The following is a 16,255-nucleotide window of genomic DNA, read 5'->3' as shown; positions in this document are numbered from 1 at the left end:
ACCCCTTGACTTTTTCCAAATTTTGTTACGTTACAGCATTATTCTAAAATGGATAAAAAAAAAAAATCCCTCATCAATCTACACACAATACCCCATAATTACAAAGCAAAAACAGTTTTTTAGAAATGTTTGCAAATGTATAAAAATAAAACACTGAAATATTACATTTACATAAGTATTCAGACCCTTTACTCAGTACTTTGTTGAAGCACCTTTGGCAGTGATTACAGCTTCGAGTCTTCTTGGGTATGACGCTACAAGCTTGGAACACCTGTATTTGGGGAGTTTCTCCCATTCTTCTCTGCAGATCCTCTCAACCTCTGTCAGGTTGGATGGGGAGCGTTGCTGCACAGCTATTTTCAGGTCTCTTCAGAGATGTTCAATCGGGTTCAAGTCCGGGCTCTGGCTGGGCCACTCAAGGACATTAAGAGACCTTTTCCGAAGCCACACCTGCGTTGTCTTGGCTGTGTGTTTAGGGTCGTTGTCTTATTGGAAGGTGAAGCTTCTCCCCAGTCTGTACTTTTCTCCGTTCATCTTTCCCTCGATCCTGACTAGTCTCCCAGTCCCTGCCGCTGAAAAACTTCCCCACAGCATGATGCTTCCACCACTATGCTTCACCATAGGCATGGTGCCAGGTTTCCTCCAGATGTGATGCTTGGCATTCAGGCCAAAGAGTTCAATCTTGGTTTCATCAGACCAGAGAATCTTGTTTCTCATGGTCTGAGAGTCGTTAGGTGCATTTTAGCAAACTCTAAGAGGGCTGTCATGTGCCTTTTACTGAGGAGTGGCTTCCGTCTGGCCACTCTACCATAAAGTCCTGATTGGTGGAGTGCTACAGAGATGGTTGCCCTTCTGGAAGGTTCTCCCATCTCCACAGAGGAACTCTGGAGCTCTATCAGATTGACCATCGAGTTCTTGGTCACCTCCCTGACCAAGGCCCTTCTCCCCCGATTGCTCAGTTTGGCCGGGCGGCCAGCTCTAGGAGGAGTCTTGGTGGTTACAAACTTCTTCCATTTAAGAATGATGGAGGCCACTGTGTTCTTGGGGACCTTCAATGCTGCAGAAATGTTTTTGTACCTTTCCCCAGATCTGTGCCTCGACACAACCCTGTCTCGGAGCTCTACAGACAATTCATTCGACCTCATAGCTTGGTTTTTACTCTGACATGCACTGTCAACTGTTGGACCTTATATAGACTGGTGTGTTCCTTTCCAAATCATGTCCAATCAATTGAATTTACCACAGGTGGACTCCAGTCAAGTTGCAGAAACATCTCAAGGATGATCAATGCAAACAAGATGCACCTGAGCTCAATTTCCAGTCTCATAGCAAAGGGTCTTAATACTTATGTAAATATTAAGGTATTTCTGTATTTTTTTTAATAAAAAAATACATTTGCAAACATTTCTAAAAACCTGTTTTCATTTTCTCGTTATGGGGTATTTAATCCATTTTAGAATAAGTCTGTAACGTAGCAAAATGTGGAAAAATCAATGGGTTCGAATACTTTCCAAAGGCATTGTATATAATTCTCTCTGTGATTGCTCTTTCTCTCTCTCTCTCTTCGTCTCTCTCCCTCTCAACCCCCCTCCCTCCATCCATCCCGCTCTCTTGAATGGGGTGATGGTGATGCATGATTCACCGGTCTTGGGTAGGGAGTAATATTTAGCTCTCATAAATATGCATGACCCTTCATGACGATGCGATGTGACAGCCGTGGGGGTTTGTGGGTAAATAATGGGCTCCCCCCCTGTGCCAGGGACTGAGCCCAACGCTGTGTCACCGACAGGCCTGACAGCCTCAATGCTGCTAGGTGGTTGTGTCATAACATTGGGGCAACAAAACAATGCAGTTTTCTGGTTGTCTACTCAACCCAAAACTATGACTATCACAGTGTAGAGACGTGCCTTATAGAGCGATTTGGAAAAGAACATTTCAGTAGAAAACTGAGTTTCAGTAGGATGAGTGGGCTGAGAGAGGTGATGGGTACCTGGAGGGTAGGAGAGAGACGGCGAGAGAGGGGGGTGGAGAGAGAGGGGGATAGAAGGTTGTTAGTGGAGACGAGAGGATGCTGCATTCAGGTAGATGCCACTGGCACTGGCGGATCCATAATGGATGACAGGAAGTGCTTAGCATTCCACTCTGGACACTGCCAGAGAGAGACAGGAGAGAGATCTCTATGCCAAAAGCCAGAGGGGCCAAGCAGGGCTATACATTATACATATCCAACTGCATCAGTCTCATTCTCAGTCACCCCTCTATTCATTTTGACCTTCCTAATGGCCATATAAGTCTTGGACACTTGACATTTCGAAATGATGTAAAAGACGCTCCACCAAATGACTGCCCTTTCGTCTCACTTTCGTTGGAATTAAAGTGAAAATCTCCGTGGAATTCTAATATCCGCCCTGTAATCTCTTGCAGCTTCTTCCAAGATGGCTTGAAGACGGCGGATAAGCTGAAGCAGTACATTGAGAAGCTGGCTGCTGACCTCTACAATGTAAATACCCACCCACAGGCTTCTCTCCATCTGATTTACTGCTGCTCTGCAGTCTGACATGTTGTCTAGACTGATTGAGTGAGTGATTGAGTAATTGAGTGAGTGAGTGTGTGTGAATGTGTTCGTTTGTTATGTCTTATCTCACCCTGTGTATGTCCATCTCAGATAAAGCAGACCCAGGACGAGGAGAAAAAACAGCTGACTGCTCTCAGAGACCTGATTAAGTCATCCCTTCAGCTGGACCAGAAGGAGGTAGGCAGAACCTGGACAATCTAGTCCTAATTGGGCCAAGTGGGCCAAAGCCAGAGTTGACAAATAAGGAAATAGGGAAAATAGTGGAAACTCCCTCCAACCATGCGCACCAAATCAATGTTTGGTGGAAAATCATTTGGTGGAAAATCAGACCGCAGCAGTAGACTCCTCAGTCCTAACCTTTCACCCTTAGAGGGTGTAGCTACTAGCTAGTCTCCTGTAGTGCAGAGTGAGTACCCAGTGCTGTACCATGCTGGTAGCCGGTGTTTAGTAGGCCTTGGCTGGTAACCAGTGTTGTGCCTCACTGGCTGCTTAGTGGAGAGCAACTTACTGTCTTAAAAGTCCAGTGCAGTCAAAAACGGGATTTTCCTGTGTTTTATTTATATTTCCGCATTATGATCTTGAAATAATACTTTGAAATTGTGAAAATGATGATAATGCCCTTTTAGTGTGAGAGCTGTTTGAAAAGACTGCCTGTTTTGGTGGGATGGAGTTTTGGCCTGCCTGGTGACATCATCAGGCAGGCCTCAATTAGTTAATAGGCCAATAAGAAAGGGTGTTTCAAACCTCTCTGCCAATAACGGCTAGTTTTTAGTTTTTCACTCCCCACTCAGACCCCTCCCAGACAGTCCTAGCAAAATTCTTGCTTGAGAAATTGCTCTTTGCTAAGAAGCTATTTTAGTTTATTTTTGACCATTTTTTATTGAAAACAATCACAGTAAGGTACTTAACTGTTACCCAAAAAGGTTTGATATTGAGATAAAGGGCTAATGAAGGCTCATTTGTTTTAACTAACCTACCCTAACCTCTTTCTAAGCACTCACTGGTCACCCCTGCCAAACACATCCATTACGTTTCTCACTCAGTCCCAAACTCCATGCTAGCTGCTCACTGTGTTTTGCATGTTGCTACTGTATAATAGTGAGCAGAGCCTAAGTGAGAGGGACTGGCCCGCTGTGTCAACACAGCTCCAACTATCTGGCTGTGTCCCAAAAATGGCACCCTATTCCTTACATAGGGCACTCGTTTTGACCCTAGCCCTACGGGCGAAAGTGGTGCACCATCTAGGGAACAGGGTGCCATTTGGGACGGCGCCGACGATCCACACCGAACATCCCTCTGGTTTATAACGCCCAGACACAAATGTTGTCACTCACGCAATCACTCACTCACTCGTATCTACCGTACTACACTAACACCTACACTCTATGCGGGCAGGCGCTCTATCACTCACAACTACACCTCGGTGGCTTCTTTCACACACTCTCTCTCTCTCTCTCTCTCTCTCTCTATTTCCCTCTACTCGCTGCTCGTCTGGACTCAAGTCTAGAAGAGTAAGTGCTAGCATGCTTCTGACAGATTTTGAAGAGCATGCCCTCCACTGTGTCTCTACGTTAGAAACCTGCTGTGTTTTTCATCTGATAGTGTGTTGGAACATGTGTGCCTCCCAAGTGGCTCCCTCTTCTCCGTGTAGTGCACTTCTTTTGACCGGAGCCCTTGTGGAAAAGTAGCGCACTAAATGGAGAGTTGGGCGCCATTTGGGACGCACACCATGATCCTTTGAACATCAAATGTGACCCAAGAAATAGTAACGGCTATGTGGGTCACACACACACACACACACACACACACGACCCTGGCCTGCACTCTCTGTAAGAGGCATATTTGGTTGGTTATGTGTGGTGAGTTTCTGTGTTTTCTGTGTCTAAACACTGTGTGTGTTGCTGCAGGACTCCCAGAGTAAGCAGGGTGGCTACAGTATGCACCAGCTGCAGGGCAACAAAGAGTTTGGCTGTGAGAAGAAAGGCTACCTGATGAAGAAGAGTGATGGGTAGGTCTCTCTCACACACACACACACACACACACACACACAGTACTGAACACACACACACATGAAGAGCCCTTTTCAGATCCTTCGTTGTGACTTGGTGTTGTCTTCCTGCAGGCTGAGGAAGGTGTGGCAGAGGAGGAAGTGTTCAGTGAAGGGTGGCATGCTCACCATCGCTCATGCTACGGTGAGTGGCAAAACGCGCGCACACACACACACACACACACAACTTGAGCAGCCTTACACACTCCTGTCGAGGCTAGATCAAAGGCAACATCCAGTAGGAAGGAAGCTGTGTAGGCCACTATCAATCTAGCAGTTGGCAGAGAGGAATCGACATGGGTGGGTTGCCAAGGCAACCCCTTAGCCCCTCCCCCCTCCCTCTTCTGTTGCTGTGGTGACTCATCACTGAGTGTGGTGCTGGCTCTTCTCTTCCCAGGGTCTGTGGATACTGTGCTGCTAGATAGACAGACACACATGCACACAAGGATGTGTGAGAGAACACACACACACACACACACACAATAGCTGGCCCCTGTTTTTATTATTGCAGCTCTACATTGCGGTGAACTCCCCCAAATGTCGCTAACCGATCCTCATTTCCACCCATATTTCCACCATCCTTTCAAGGAAACGCACAAACGTACTCATCCTCTGTTCTTTGTCTGACGGCTTGTCGCCGCTCCTTCTCCATGTTCATTACCCAGCAGCCCCTGTGCCAGCCCGGCAGCCTCACCACAGGGCTCATCACAGTCCGTTAACGTTTTGTTAACACCCCTCACCCCGGCACACAGTCACAATGCGGTGCCCAGTCTACGCGCGTGCCAGCTAGGCACACTGGTGTTATCATACTATTACAGTGGGTATTGTAACTGAAGCCAAGCCAAAGCGATGATGCCTGGACCACAGACAGATACAGTACTGAGGGGAATACCTGGGGTTCTCCCTAGGCTAGCTACATACACTGTGAAGTCTAGTGGTCAGGCTGTGTCTCAAATCGCTCCCTATGTAGTCCCCTATGTGGTTCTGTTTCTATTTTTGCCCCTTGAGTCAGAGACATACACTGACTATACCAAACATTAGGAACACCTCCCCCTTTTACCCTAAGAACAGGCTCAATTCGTCAGGGCGTGGACTCTATAAGGTGTCAAAAGGGATTTCTTTATTCAGTCGAGACAAAAGGACATTACCCACAATGCCTAACATCAACAGATGAATTACGTTACCAACCCATCATTTTCCAGGCGCTCTTATCCAGGGCAGTGAGTGCATACATTTTTATATTTGTTTGTACTGGTCCCCCATGGGAATCGAACCCACAACTATGGCGTTGCAAGTGCCGTGCTCTACCAACTGAGCCACACGGGACCATCCAGGGTCAGATAGGCTTGTAGTGTTAGTTTCATAGGACCAATACTGGGTGATGTACAAATAGCTAAGTCGTCTGTCTCTGTGTGTTCGTGCAGTCCAACAGGCAGCCTGTGAAACTCAACCTGCTCACCTGCCAGGTCAAGCCCTGTGCTGAGGACAGGAAGTGCTTCGACCTCATTTCCCGTAAGTACCTCTTCCTGTAAACCCCACACCAACGCAGTAGTTACCATGGGTGTGAGATGGGCTGTGAGAAATGGGGCCTCATATTACCTTCTGTAGGAATTCAAACAGGAAGCGTTGAATAGACAGTTGTGTGGCACAGGTCACCAGTAGCTCTTTCACACACTCCATTTTCTGGCTTCCTGTTTGAACGGTGTCATGACAAAGCCTGAAACACGCTGTGCTTGTGAATTACTCCGCCATGCATCTCCACAGGGCTATATCATGTTACATGATTACACAGTGTCTGCTGGGTCTGAGAGATCGCATTCCCGTCTCATCTTCTCTCTGCCAACAGATAACCGGACATATCACTTCCAGGCTGAGGATGAACAGGAGTTTGTCATGTAAGTGTACTGTGACAGTCACCACATTATAAACATCCACCCTCTATTAGTATCCAACTCCAAAGGCAGGTACATTGTAAGATAAGACTGTGAGGGAATGTGGGGTTACGGTTATTTGTCAGCCAAGTGACTCAGTCACCGTTATAATCGTATTAATAGCAAAAACGCACATTTTCTCCTCGTCTCCGCTCCTGACTGCATGTGCTGCTGCTGGGGGGGTATTGCCTAGGCAACTGAAGACGTGTTTGCTATGGGGGGGGGGGTTATACAATTACTGTGCCAGCTATAAAGTAATGCACGCTGAAGCGATGAACCTTGCGTTGATAATGTATGAGTGTGAAAGACAAGATCGGTGAGGTTTAACAAAGAAAGACACCGTTTTCTTTAATGGAAAAAGGTTTCGAGGTTTTGTCTAGTGTCCATGATCCATTGACAATGAGGGTCTTTTTTTTATCCCTGAGAGAGAGATGACTGCTAAGTGCTAGCAGCGGTAAGGGTATCTTCCTGTATCTGTGGTTGTTATTCAGGTCACCGTCTGCACGCTGATACATTTCCAGAGATGTGTTTATCTTTTGTTAGAATTGTAGAACACACAAGGTGCAATTTCGAAAATGTGGTTGTGCGTCAGCAGTTTTTCTATTGTTATGTCAGTCACTGACATTCACTCGATTAGCCCATGTCAGCAAAAAAACATTTTTTTAGATTGGTAAATTAGTCTAGCGACCTGCTATCTAAACTTGTAGAATTACCGACCGTGCGATTGGTAAATTAGTCTAGCGACCCGCTATCTAAACTTGTAGAATTACCGACCGTGCGATTGGTAAATTAGTCTAGCGACCCGCTATCTAAACTTGTAGAATTACCGACCGTGCGATTGGTAAATTAGTCTAGCGACCCGCTATCTAAACTTGTAGAATTACCGACCGTGCGATTGGTAAATTAGTCTAGCGACCTGCTATCTAAACTTGTAGAATTACCGACCGTGGGATTGGTAAATTAGTCTAGCGACCTGCTATCTAAACTTGTAGAATTACCGACCGTGCGATTGGTAAATTAGTCTAGCGACCCGCTATCTAAACTTGTAGAATTACCGACCGTGCGATTGGTAAATTAGTCTAGCGACCCGCTATCTAAACTTGTAGAATTACCGACCGTGGGATTGGTAAATTAGTCTAGCGACCTGCTATCTAAACTTGTAGAATTACCGACCGTGCGATTGGTAAATTAGTCTAGCGACCCGCTATCTAAACTTGTAGAATTACCGACCGTGCGATTGGTAAATTAGTCTAGCGACCCGCTATCTAAACTTGTAGAATTACCGACCGTGGGATTGGTAAATTAGTCTAGCGACCTGCTATCTAAACTTGTAGAATTACCGACCGTGCGATTGGTAAATTAGTCTAGCGACCCGCTATCTAAACTTGTAGAATTACCGACCGTGCGATTGGTAAATTAGTCTAGCGACCCGCTATCTAAACTTGTAGAATTACCGACCGTGGGATTGGTAAATTAGTCTAGCGACCTGCTATCTAAACTTGTAGAATTACCGACCGTGCGATTGGTAAATTAGTCTAGCGACCCGCTATCTAAACTTGTAGAATTACCGACCGTGCGATTGGTAAATTAGTCTAGCGACCCGCTATCTAAACTTGTAGAATTACCGACCGTGGGATTGGTAAATTAGTCTAGCGACCCGCTATCTAAACTTGTAGAATTACCGACCGTGCGATTGGTAAATTAGTCTAGCAACCTGCTATCTAAACTTGTAGAATTACCGACCGTGGGATTGGTAAATTAGTCTAGCGACCCGCTATCTAAACTTGTAGAATTACCGACCGTGGGATTGGTAAATTAGTCTAGCGACCCGCTATCTAAACTTGTAGAATTACCGACCGTGGGATTGGTAAATTAGTCTAGCGACCCGCTATCTAAACTTGTAGAATTACCGACGTGGGCAGCCATTGATTTTGTTAGTCACTCTCACTCAGATATCATATTAAAAACTGCAAATATTTCTATCCACCCTATGTCAAAATGTGTAGAATTGTAGGAAATAAGCTGTAAAACTGCCAATTTGTCTCTCTGCGCCATGGCAAAATAAGTAGAATTGCATGAAATGAGTTATGAAATTGCTAAATCTTCTCTCTGACCCATGGCAAAATGTGTAGAATTGCAGGAAATTAACTCAAACTTTTTTCTCTCCGCTGTCAAAGGGTGGGCCGCTAAACACAAAAATGAAACGTAAGAACCGTAAGCGTAGGAATAGCGCACGTAGGACAGATCTGCCGCTTCTTAGACTTGCTTTCAATGAGAATGACAGATCTATAACTCACACTTTTATGTGAATTTGGTCAGGTAGCCCAAAAAGTTACATATTGCACTTTTAATTATACTGAGACACAACCGGCCTTGCTTTAGGATACATCCCAAATGGCACCATATTCCCTATGTAGTGCACTACACTCTTGGATAAAAGGGTTCCAAAACAGTTCTTTGGGGAGGGATAGGGTTCTACCAATAACTGTTTTGATCAGAAGAACCCTTTTTGGGAGACAAGGGTTCTTTGTAAAGTGAAGTGTTCTACCTAGAACCTTTAAAATCCAAAGAACAGTTTTTGAAAGAAAGGGTTCTTTGATGAATATTTGGAAGGCAAGAACGATTCTTTGGAATGAAGGATTCTACATAGAACCATATAATATTTCCCATCATGCTCTATTGCAGGGAGATTAATGTAATTGTTTGTTTTACTGTAATATCTGTGTTTTTGCATGTACATTGCTTGGTTGATTAATTTTATGTTACACAAAGATAAATAATTGTCACGCTCGTCGTAAGAATGAGGAGACCAAGGCGCAGCGTGCGTAGAGTTCCACATGTTTAATAAAGGAAACTCACCAAAACAATACAGAACAAACGAAACGTGCCGTCATGGAGTGCATAACCTACACATAAACAAGATCCCACAACTCAAGGAGGGAAAAAGGGCTGCCTAAGTATGGTTCCCAATCAGAGACAACGATGGACAGCTGCCTCTGATTGGAAACCACACTCAGCCAAAACAAAGAAATAGAAAAACTAGATTGCCCACCCCACATCACACCCTGACCTAACCAAACTAGAGGAAAATAAATGTCTCTAAGGTCAGGGCGTGATAATAACATACTGTTTTTTTAAACTAATCCAATCTGTAAGAAATTTGATTTATTTCACCCGTTACTGATATGGTTGTTCCAGTTTAGATGATTGAGGTTGTCTCAGTATTCACTCTTCCCTACCCTGACAGTCATTCTGAATGCAGGTTGTAGGTGATTAACAATTCCACTTGTTGGATATCTTAACTCTGTATTCCAATAGAATTACACATCACTTTGCAAGCCAGCATAATGTGACTTTCAGGCCTGATGTGGCTTGTGAACCAGAACATGCCTACCACCATTGTGTTAGGCTATAATCAGGCCCTCAAAGAAAAGCCTTATGATATATGGAATGCATTGTTATAAATAATAACATTTTAAATGCTAATAAGGCTGGTGGAACCATTCATGGAGGGTTCTAAGAAGAACCCTCCGAGGATAAACTGGTTCTCTGTAGAACCCTTCACAGACGATTCTAGGAAGAACCTTTAGATGATAAAATGGTTCTTGGTAGAACCCTTCATGGAGGCAGAACCCTTCTAGGCAGAACCCTTCATAAAGGGTTCTAGGTAGAACCATTTACAGGGGGTTATTTGAAGAACTCTACATAGAACCCTCTGCAAAGGGTTCTACCCAGCACCAAAAAGGGGTTCCCCTATGGGGACAAACTGAAGAACCCTGTATGGTTCTACTTAACGGCTTTTTTTCTAAGTGTACTTTTCACCGTTCTGGTCAAAAGTAGTGCACTTCATAGGGAATAGGGTGCAATTTTGGGACAGAGCAACAACTCAGCTGCAATTCCAAATGTCAGTAAGTTCATTAAGTATCTGTAACTAGGGAACACACACACTTGCACACTCATGCACACACCCGCACACACACACACACAAATGCTGACTCTACATTCTCAGCTCTATGCTCTCAGGCACTTCCAGCTGAGGCAAACCATACAGTGATAAAGTCGCTTCATGCGAGTGTTTGGATTAAAACACTTATCACTTGACAATATCTCAGCATTGCGCAATCACATGGTTGCCCATCCAAACACGTTCACCCTTGAAGACACGTACACCCACATCTCTGCATAACGTTGTCTAATTTCTTGTTATTTCTCACTCGTTCACCCGCACACACCTGTGCTGTGTCCTCTGTTGTGTCCTATCCTGTGTCATGACTGTGTCCTCTGCTGTGTCCTCTGTTGTGTCCTATCCTGTGTCATGTGCTGCGTCCTCTGCTGTGTCCTGTCCTGTGCTGTGTCCTGTCATGTGCTGTGTCCTCTGCTGTGTCCTGTCATGTGCTGTGTCCTCTGCTGTGTCCTGTCCTCTGCTGTGTCATGTGCTGTGTCCTGTGCTGTGTCCTGTGCTGTGTCCTGTGCTGTGTCCTCTGCTGTGTCCTCTGCTGTGTCCTGTCCTGTGTCCTGTCCTGTGTCCTCTGCTGTGTCCTCTGCTATGTCCCCTGCTGTGTCCTATGCCGTGGCCTGTAGATGGGTGACTGGGACAGCAGGACTGACGTCAGCCCCATTTGAGCCTGACTCAGATGCATTGTCCAAATGGCACCTTATTCCCTATGTAGTGCACTACTTTTGACCAGGGCCCATATAGGGAATATGGTGCCATTTGGGACACAGTCTAGTCTAACTAGCAGTCTAATGGCAGAGTGAGTTGTGATGTTCTGTGCTGAACAACAGCAGCCGCCGACTCATGTTTGATTGGCAGTTACTTCCTGCGTGTGTGCGTGGCGATTGTCCAGACGTGTTGGTTTGAATGTCATGAGAGGGTATCTGGGGCTGTTGGATAGGGTTGTGTATTGTACACTACAGTATGTGGTTGACACTGTAGGCAAATGTAGGTCCTATGTAGGGTGAATGCAAAGTAGCTGTCAAGATGTAAGGCCGTATACAGTTATATTTAAGCAATAAGGCCCAACGGGGTGTGTTATATGGCCAATATACCACGGCTAAACGCTGTTCTTACACACGACGCAACGCGGAGTGCCTGGACACAGCCCTTAGCCGCGGTATATTGGCCACATTTCACAAACCCCCGAGGTGCCCTTATTGCTATTATAAACTGGTTACCAATGTAATTAGAGCTGTTAAAATACATGTATCAGCCAATCAGCATTCAGGGCTCAAAGCACCCAGTTTCTAATAATACACAGAGTATAGATATAGATAGCGTCAGATGGGAGTTGTCCATTTGATTTGATTTGACCGTTCAAAATACATCAAATGGCAGCAGATGCACATCGGAAAATTGTCAAGGAGAAAAATACTTATTTCCACTGTGATCCTCTCGTCTCAAAGCCTCTACCTATGTAACTCAATGCTTGTACGTGTTGAAAACCCCGGTACTTTTGTAATAGCTTGTTCTCTCTGCTCTACCTTTTTCTCTGTGCTGTGTGTAGCTGGATCTCTGTGCTATCCAACAGTAAGGAGGAAGCTCTGAACATGGCGTTCCGCGGAGAAGAGGACGGAGTAGGAGGAGAGGATGGCCTGGAGGACCTGACCAAAGCCATCATAGAGGAGGTGCTGCGCATGCCTGGCAATGAAGTCTGCTGTGACTGTGGCGCTGGAGGTACGTATAGTACGACGTGTATGGGGGCCCCGTGTGTTTTGGGTCCTGGGGATATGCACAACCGCTATGGTTTTCCAAGGGGTTCTCACATTGTACATTCTCCACTCTACCACTACTTTGCGCTTACTCACCATTCGCCTTGTCATGGGAGAAGACAACGACACCTTTGCTTCAGCATTTTATCTCGCCCTTGAACTCACGCGTCCCCGTAGAACTCGCGCGTCCTCAATCATCTTCAAGGTTGTCCCTCAGAAGTCCCTGCTCAGCCCAACATCGATCCACTCTTCTGCACTGTCATGGCTGCTCCCCATCTCCCTCAGTAGTTAGGCATATGCAATGCAGCTCTCCTGCAATGTCACCCTTAACCAAACAAGCAGCAAAGCGGCACCAGGAGCCTTTTCTGTATTCAGGATATAACAGTGGTGCTGGTCCTTTCTGGCCCCTGGCCCTCCGACTTGATCCTCCCCTGCTGGCCCCTGGCCCAGCACTCCCCAAGCAGAAACACCCTGGCCCCCTGACTCCCCCCAATACACACACACACACACACACACACACACACACACACACACACACACACACTGTCAGCATAAACACACAGATCCCACTGAGGAGAGTGCAGGCCACTAGCGAAGAAGAAAAACCCTGCGTTTGTTGCGACAATGTCGTTACATCACTATGTTACATAATTCATACACACACACACACACACACACACACACACAGGCACAGTTTTGCTGATTTTCCCCCTCTATGGAGTGAGCTTATTTGATAATGCGCTAGTGTACTGCAGGGCTATTTAGGTTGCTCCTGCGGCCCATCCTGTCTGAAATACAGCTCTCTAGAGGAGTATTAGTGTCAAATGTTTTTTTTTTTTTCAGCTCTAGAGCTCTCACCCCACCCTGTGCTTCCTGTCATCTCTTCGGTCATCTTTTGCCATCCTGCATGTGACTCATCGGCGTTTGGCCGATTCTGAAAACCGTCCCACCCGCCTGAGTCTGTCCGGCACAGACCTGTCAAATCCAGACGCGCTAGTTAGCCTAACAGCACTCAGCCATCTGCAAAGATGGTGTGTTTACGTCTGCGTAGCTGCGTAGGGCTCTTAGGCTTGGGTCTAAGCCTCCTTAAGTTGCGTCACTCATGCTTGGCTGTGGTGTCAGTCACTGTTGCGGTTTACTGGGAAGAGCCCAAAGTCTCTCTAGCCCTCCACCACATGGCTCTGCTGTCAGAGCATGTACAGGCGTTCTGCTTGACACAGAATGATGCAATGTTTTCTAGTTGCTGGGCTCTGGTAGTCCAGCCGGTATGGTTGGTGGGTCTGAGGCTGCCGAGGCCCTCTAGTGGTATGTGCTGTGCGTTGCCGCTGCTCGCATTCGACGGAGACGATGGACCTGGGTTGTATTCATTTGTGCACACCGTAGCAAAACGTTTTGCCACGGAAAACGAAAACCAAAGTTGTTTTATACGTTCAGTTTGTCCCCCCCTGTATCAGTCCATTTTCGTTTGTTTGGTGCCTGGTGAATACGACCCTGAAACAAATTGTCAGCTTAGTGGTGAATACAAACACGGCTACATGCAAGTGTTCAGATCAAAAATGAAATCCCCTTGTGTTCAGCATTATTGTTCTGGATTTCAACTGTAAATTGTATATTTGTGTTAGTACTTTGAAAAAACATCTATGTTCTTTTTTGGAGCCAAAACAGCTGTGCACTAATCTGTGAATTCCAGCCATATTTTTGTGGTTTTTGTAGCCAAGACGCCTATCCACAAGCCTGTGCTCCACAAAATGGCTGCTTTCTAACCTGAGTACATTGTCATGTTGTCTGTGCCCTTAGATCCAAAATGGCTGTCCACTAACCTGGGCATCCTGACCTGCATCGAGTGCTCTGGAATCCACCGGGAGATGGGAGTTCACATCTCACGCATCCAATCCATGGAGCTAGATAAGCTAGGCACCTCTGAACTCTTGGTGAGTGAAAAAATAAATACATTTGGTGAACATTTATATAACGTTTTTTTTTTCACAGTAGATCAACATGCAAAATAGATTCAAAAACAGGATATAAATAAATACATCTTGATTACAACGTGATTATGATTACGGCAATTCCAGCAAAGTGCTTCTAACGAGCATCTTGACATTCATATGTGACTTGATGTTTCCTTCACAGCTGGCCAAGAATGTAGGAAACAGTAGTTTCAATGAAATAATGGAGGAGAACCTTCCTGGTCCCTCACCGAAACCCAGTCCTTCAAGTGACATGTAAGTACTCAGCGTCATCAACAACTACATGAACTTCTTAGAAACTAGAAGCTCCATGGAAATGTTCCCTCACTTTCACTTGACATCACTGGAAGCATAATCAGGTGTATGTTTGAGCTTATGCGGGTAGATGTGTCTGGTGGGAAAAGCCACAGAAATAAATAGAACACTAGAATGGCCATTGGCATCTTAGCAACGTGCCTAAAAATCATCCATCTTGGTCAGGAAAACGTTCATGCTAGAAACTGAATTAAAGGATCTCGACAGGGGAAAAAATATCCACACAAGCATTCCGAAACCGTCTCGTTATTCTCCTCCTCTTCCCCCGCTTCTCTCTCCCTCCCTACAGGACAGTGAGGAAGGAGTTCATCAATGCTAAGTACGTGGACCACAAGTTTGCACGGAAGACCTGTACCTCCTCGGCGGCTAAGACCATCGAGCTGTGTGAGGCGGTCAAGTCCAGGGACCTGCTGTCTCTCATCCAGGTGTACGCTGAGGGGGTGGAGCTAATGGAGCCACTGCCCGAGGGTGGACAGGTGAGTCACAGACCCTGGACTGTATTATGATCTCATCTCACCTGAACAGGGCCCATATTCTTAAAGCATCTCATAGGATTGCTGATCTAGGATCAGGTAACCCCGTCCATGGAATCTTATTCATTATGATCAAAAGTTAAAACCCATCCTAAATCAGCATCTATACTCTGACGCTTTGATGAATATGGGCCCTGATCTGGTATGAGCAGAAGTGTACTGTTTAATAGGGAAATACTAGGTTGTACTGAGTCTGTAAGGAGGCTGTTCTGTACATGGGTGAAGTAATGAACAGTCCACAGAGCAAAACAGAGTTTTTACTACTGGGGCAATTTTGGACAAGACGACAATGCCCAAACGAGAAAAGTGACTCAGTTAAGCTATCACTACAGCCGCCCACTAAACGTTGAAACACGTAGCACTGCGGTGTGCTCTCAGAAGTAGTCCATAGGGAATAGTGGCCGGGGATGAGTCACTGACGCTGTTTGAAAGCAGGCAGAGCTTCTAGCCCAGGCTGACTCACTGATATCAAATACAATCCTGGCTGTCAGTGATTCTGCTCCGAGAGGCTGCATCCCAGGGCTCTGGTCAAAAGTAGTGAATTCTAATATGATCCCCCAGCAGACAGCAGATATCAGTACCCAGAGCCCCGCAGACAGTGAGGGTGTGACAGGAATACATGATAAAGTAGCCTTTCCCTCTTCCTGGACGGATTACCCTGCTTCTCTGGTTGACTCATAGTCGTTGGTATTGCGCTGTGTCACTCTGTGCTCACTCCCTTCTGGGGATTCTCACAGAGATAATCGGCGACGTAGCTACCAGCCATTTTCAATTAGAGGAGACACAAGGAGACGCAACGACACGCGTGCTGTTTGAAGGATACACCCACCAAGGAAGATCTCAAACGACTTGATGGTTGATTGTCTCGGCAAGTGTGAGTTCAATCACAACCGACGAGGTTGTGGCGGCGGTGACCTTTGTTCATATTGGGAAGGAAGGGCTGTAGACTGACGCTGGCTTATCGTTTCAGTGTCTTCTACCGACATCGGTACGTCCACACCTCTCTCTGTCATAGAAATGTTCGCATCGCCCTCGCAGTCTTCCCTTGAGGGGGAGACGAGCTATTTTTAGGAGCCATTTTGTTGACTGCAACCTCTTTAAATGCTGAGAGAGAGAGAGAGAGAGAGAGTGTGTAGAATGGATGCTGCCTGCTGTTCTCCCCATGTAGAAGGTCT

At 45.9% G+C, this 16,255-nt stretch overlaps 1 protein-coding gene across 6 annotated transcripts in view; it reads left to right on the top strand.

The window, feature by feature from the left end:
* Nucleotides 1-16,255, top strand: part of asap1b (ArfGAP with SH3 domain, ankyrin repeat and PH domain 1b) — a 72,823-nt gene that overhangs the window by 39,001 nt on the left and 17,567 nt on the right. For 4 of the 6 annotated variants that reach the window (XM_014180830.2, XM_014180834.2, XM_014180832.2 and 1 more), the window contains exons 10-20: nt 2,425-2,500; nt 2,666-2,752; nt 4,078-4,086; nt 4,483-4,583; nt 4,698-4,767; nt 6,047-6,134; nt 6,469-6,517; nt 12,058-12,227; nt 14,060-14,193; nt 14,396-14,487; nt 14,837-15,023. In XM_014180830.2, the coding sequence (XP_014036305.2) occupies nt 2,425-2,500; nt 2,666-2,752; nt 4,078-4,086; nt 4,483-4,583; nt 4,698-4,767; nt 6,047-6,134; nt 6,469-6,517; nt 12,058-12,227; nt 14,060-14,193; nt 14,396-14,487; nt 14,837-15,023 (1,063 nt within the window). The remainder of the gene's footprint in view (nt 1-2,424; nt 2,501-2,665; nt 2,753-4,077; nt 4,087-4,482; nt 4,584-4,697; nt 4,768-6,046; nt 6,135-6,468; nt 6,518-12,057; nt 12,228-14,059; nt 14,194-14,395; nt 14,488-14,836; nt 15,024-16,255) is intronic. The other 2 variants (XM_014180831.2, XM_014180835.2) reach the window with 1 other exon arrangement.

Source organism: Salmo salar, chromosome ssa29, assembly GCF_905237065.1.
Source record: "Salmo salar chromosome ssa29, Ssal_v3.1, whole genome shotgun sequence".
NCBI classification, from domain to species: domain Eukaryota; kingdom Metazoa; phylum Chordata; class Actinopteri; order Salmoniformes; family Salmonidae; genus Salmo; species Salmo salar.
The sequence above is the reverse complement of the archived record's forward strand: the minus strand, read 5'-3'. Positions and strand labels throughout refer to the sequence as shown.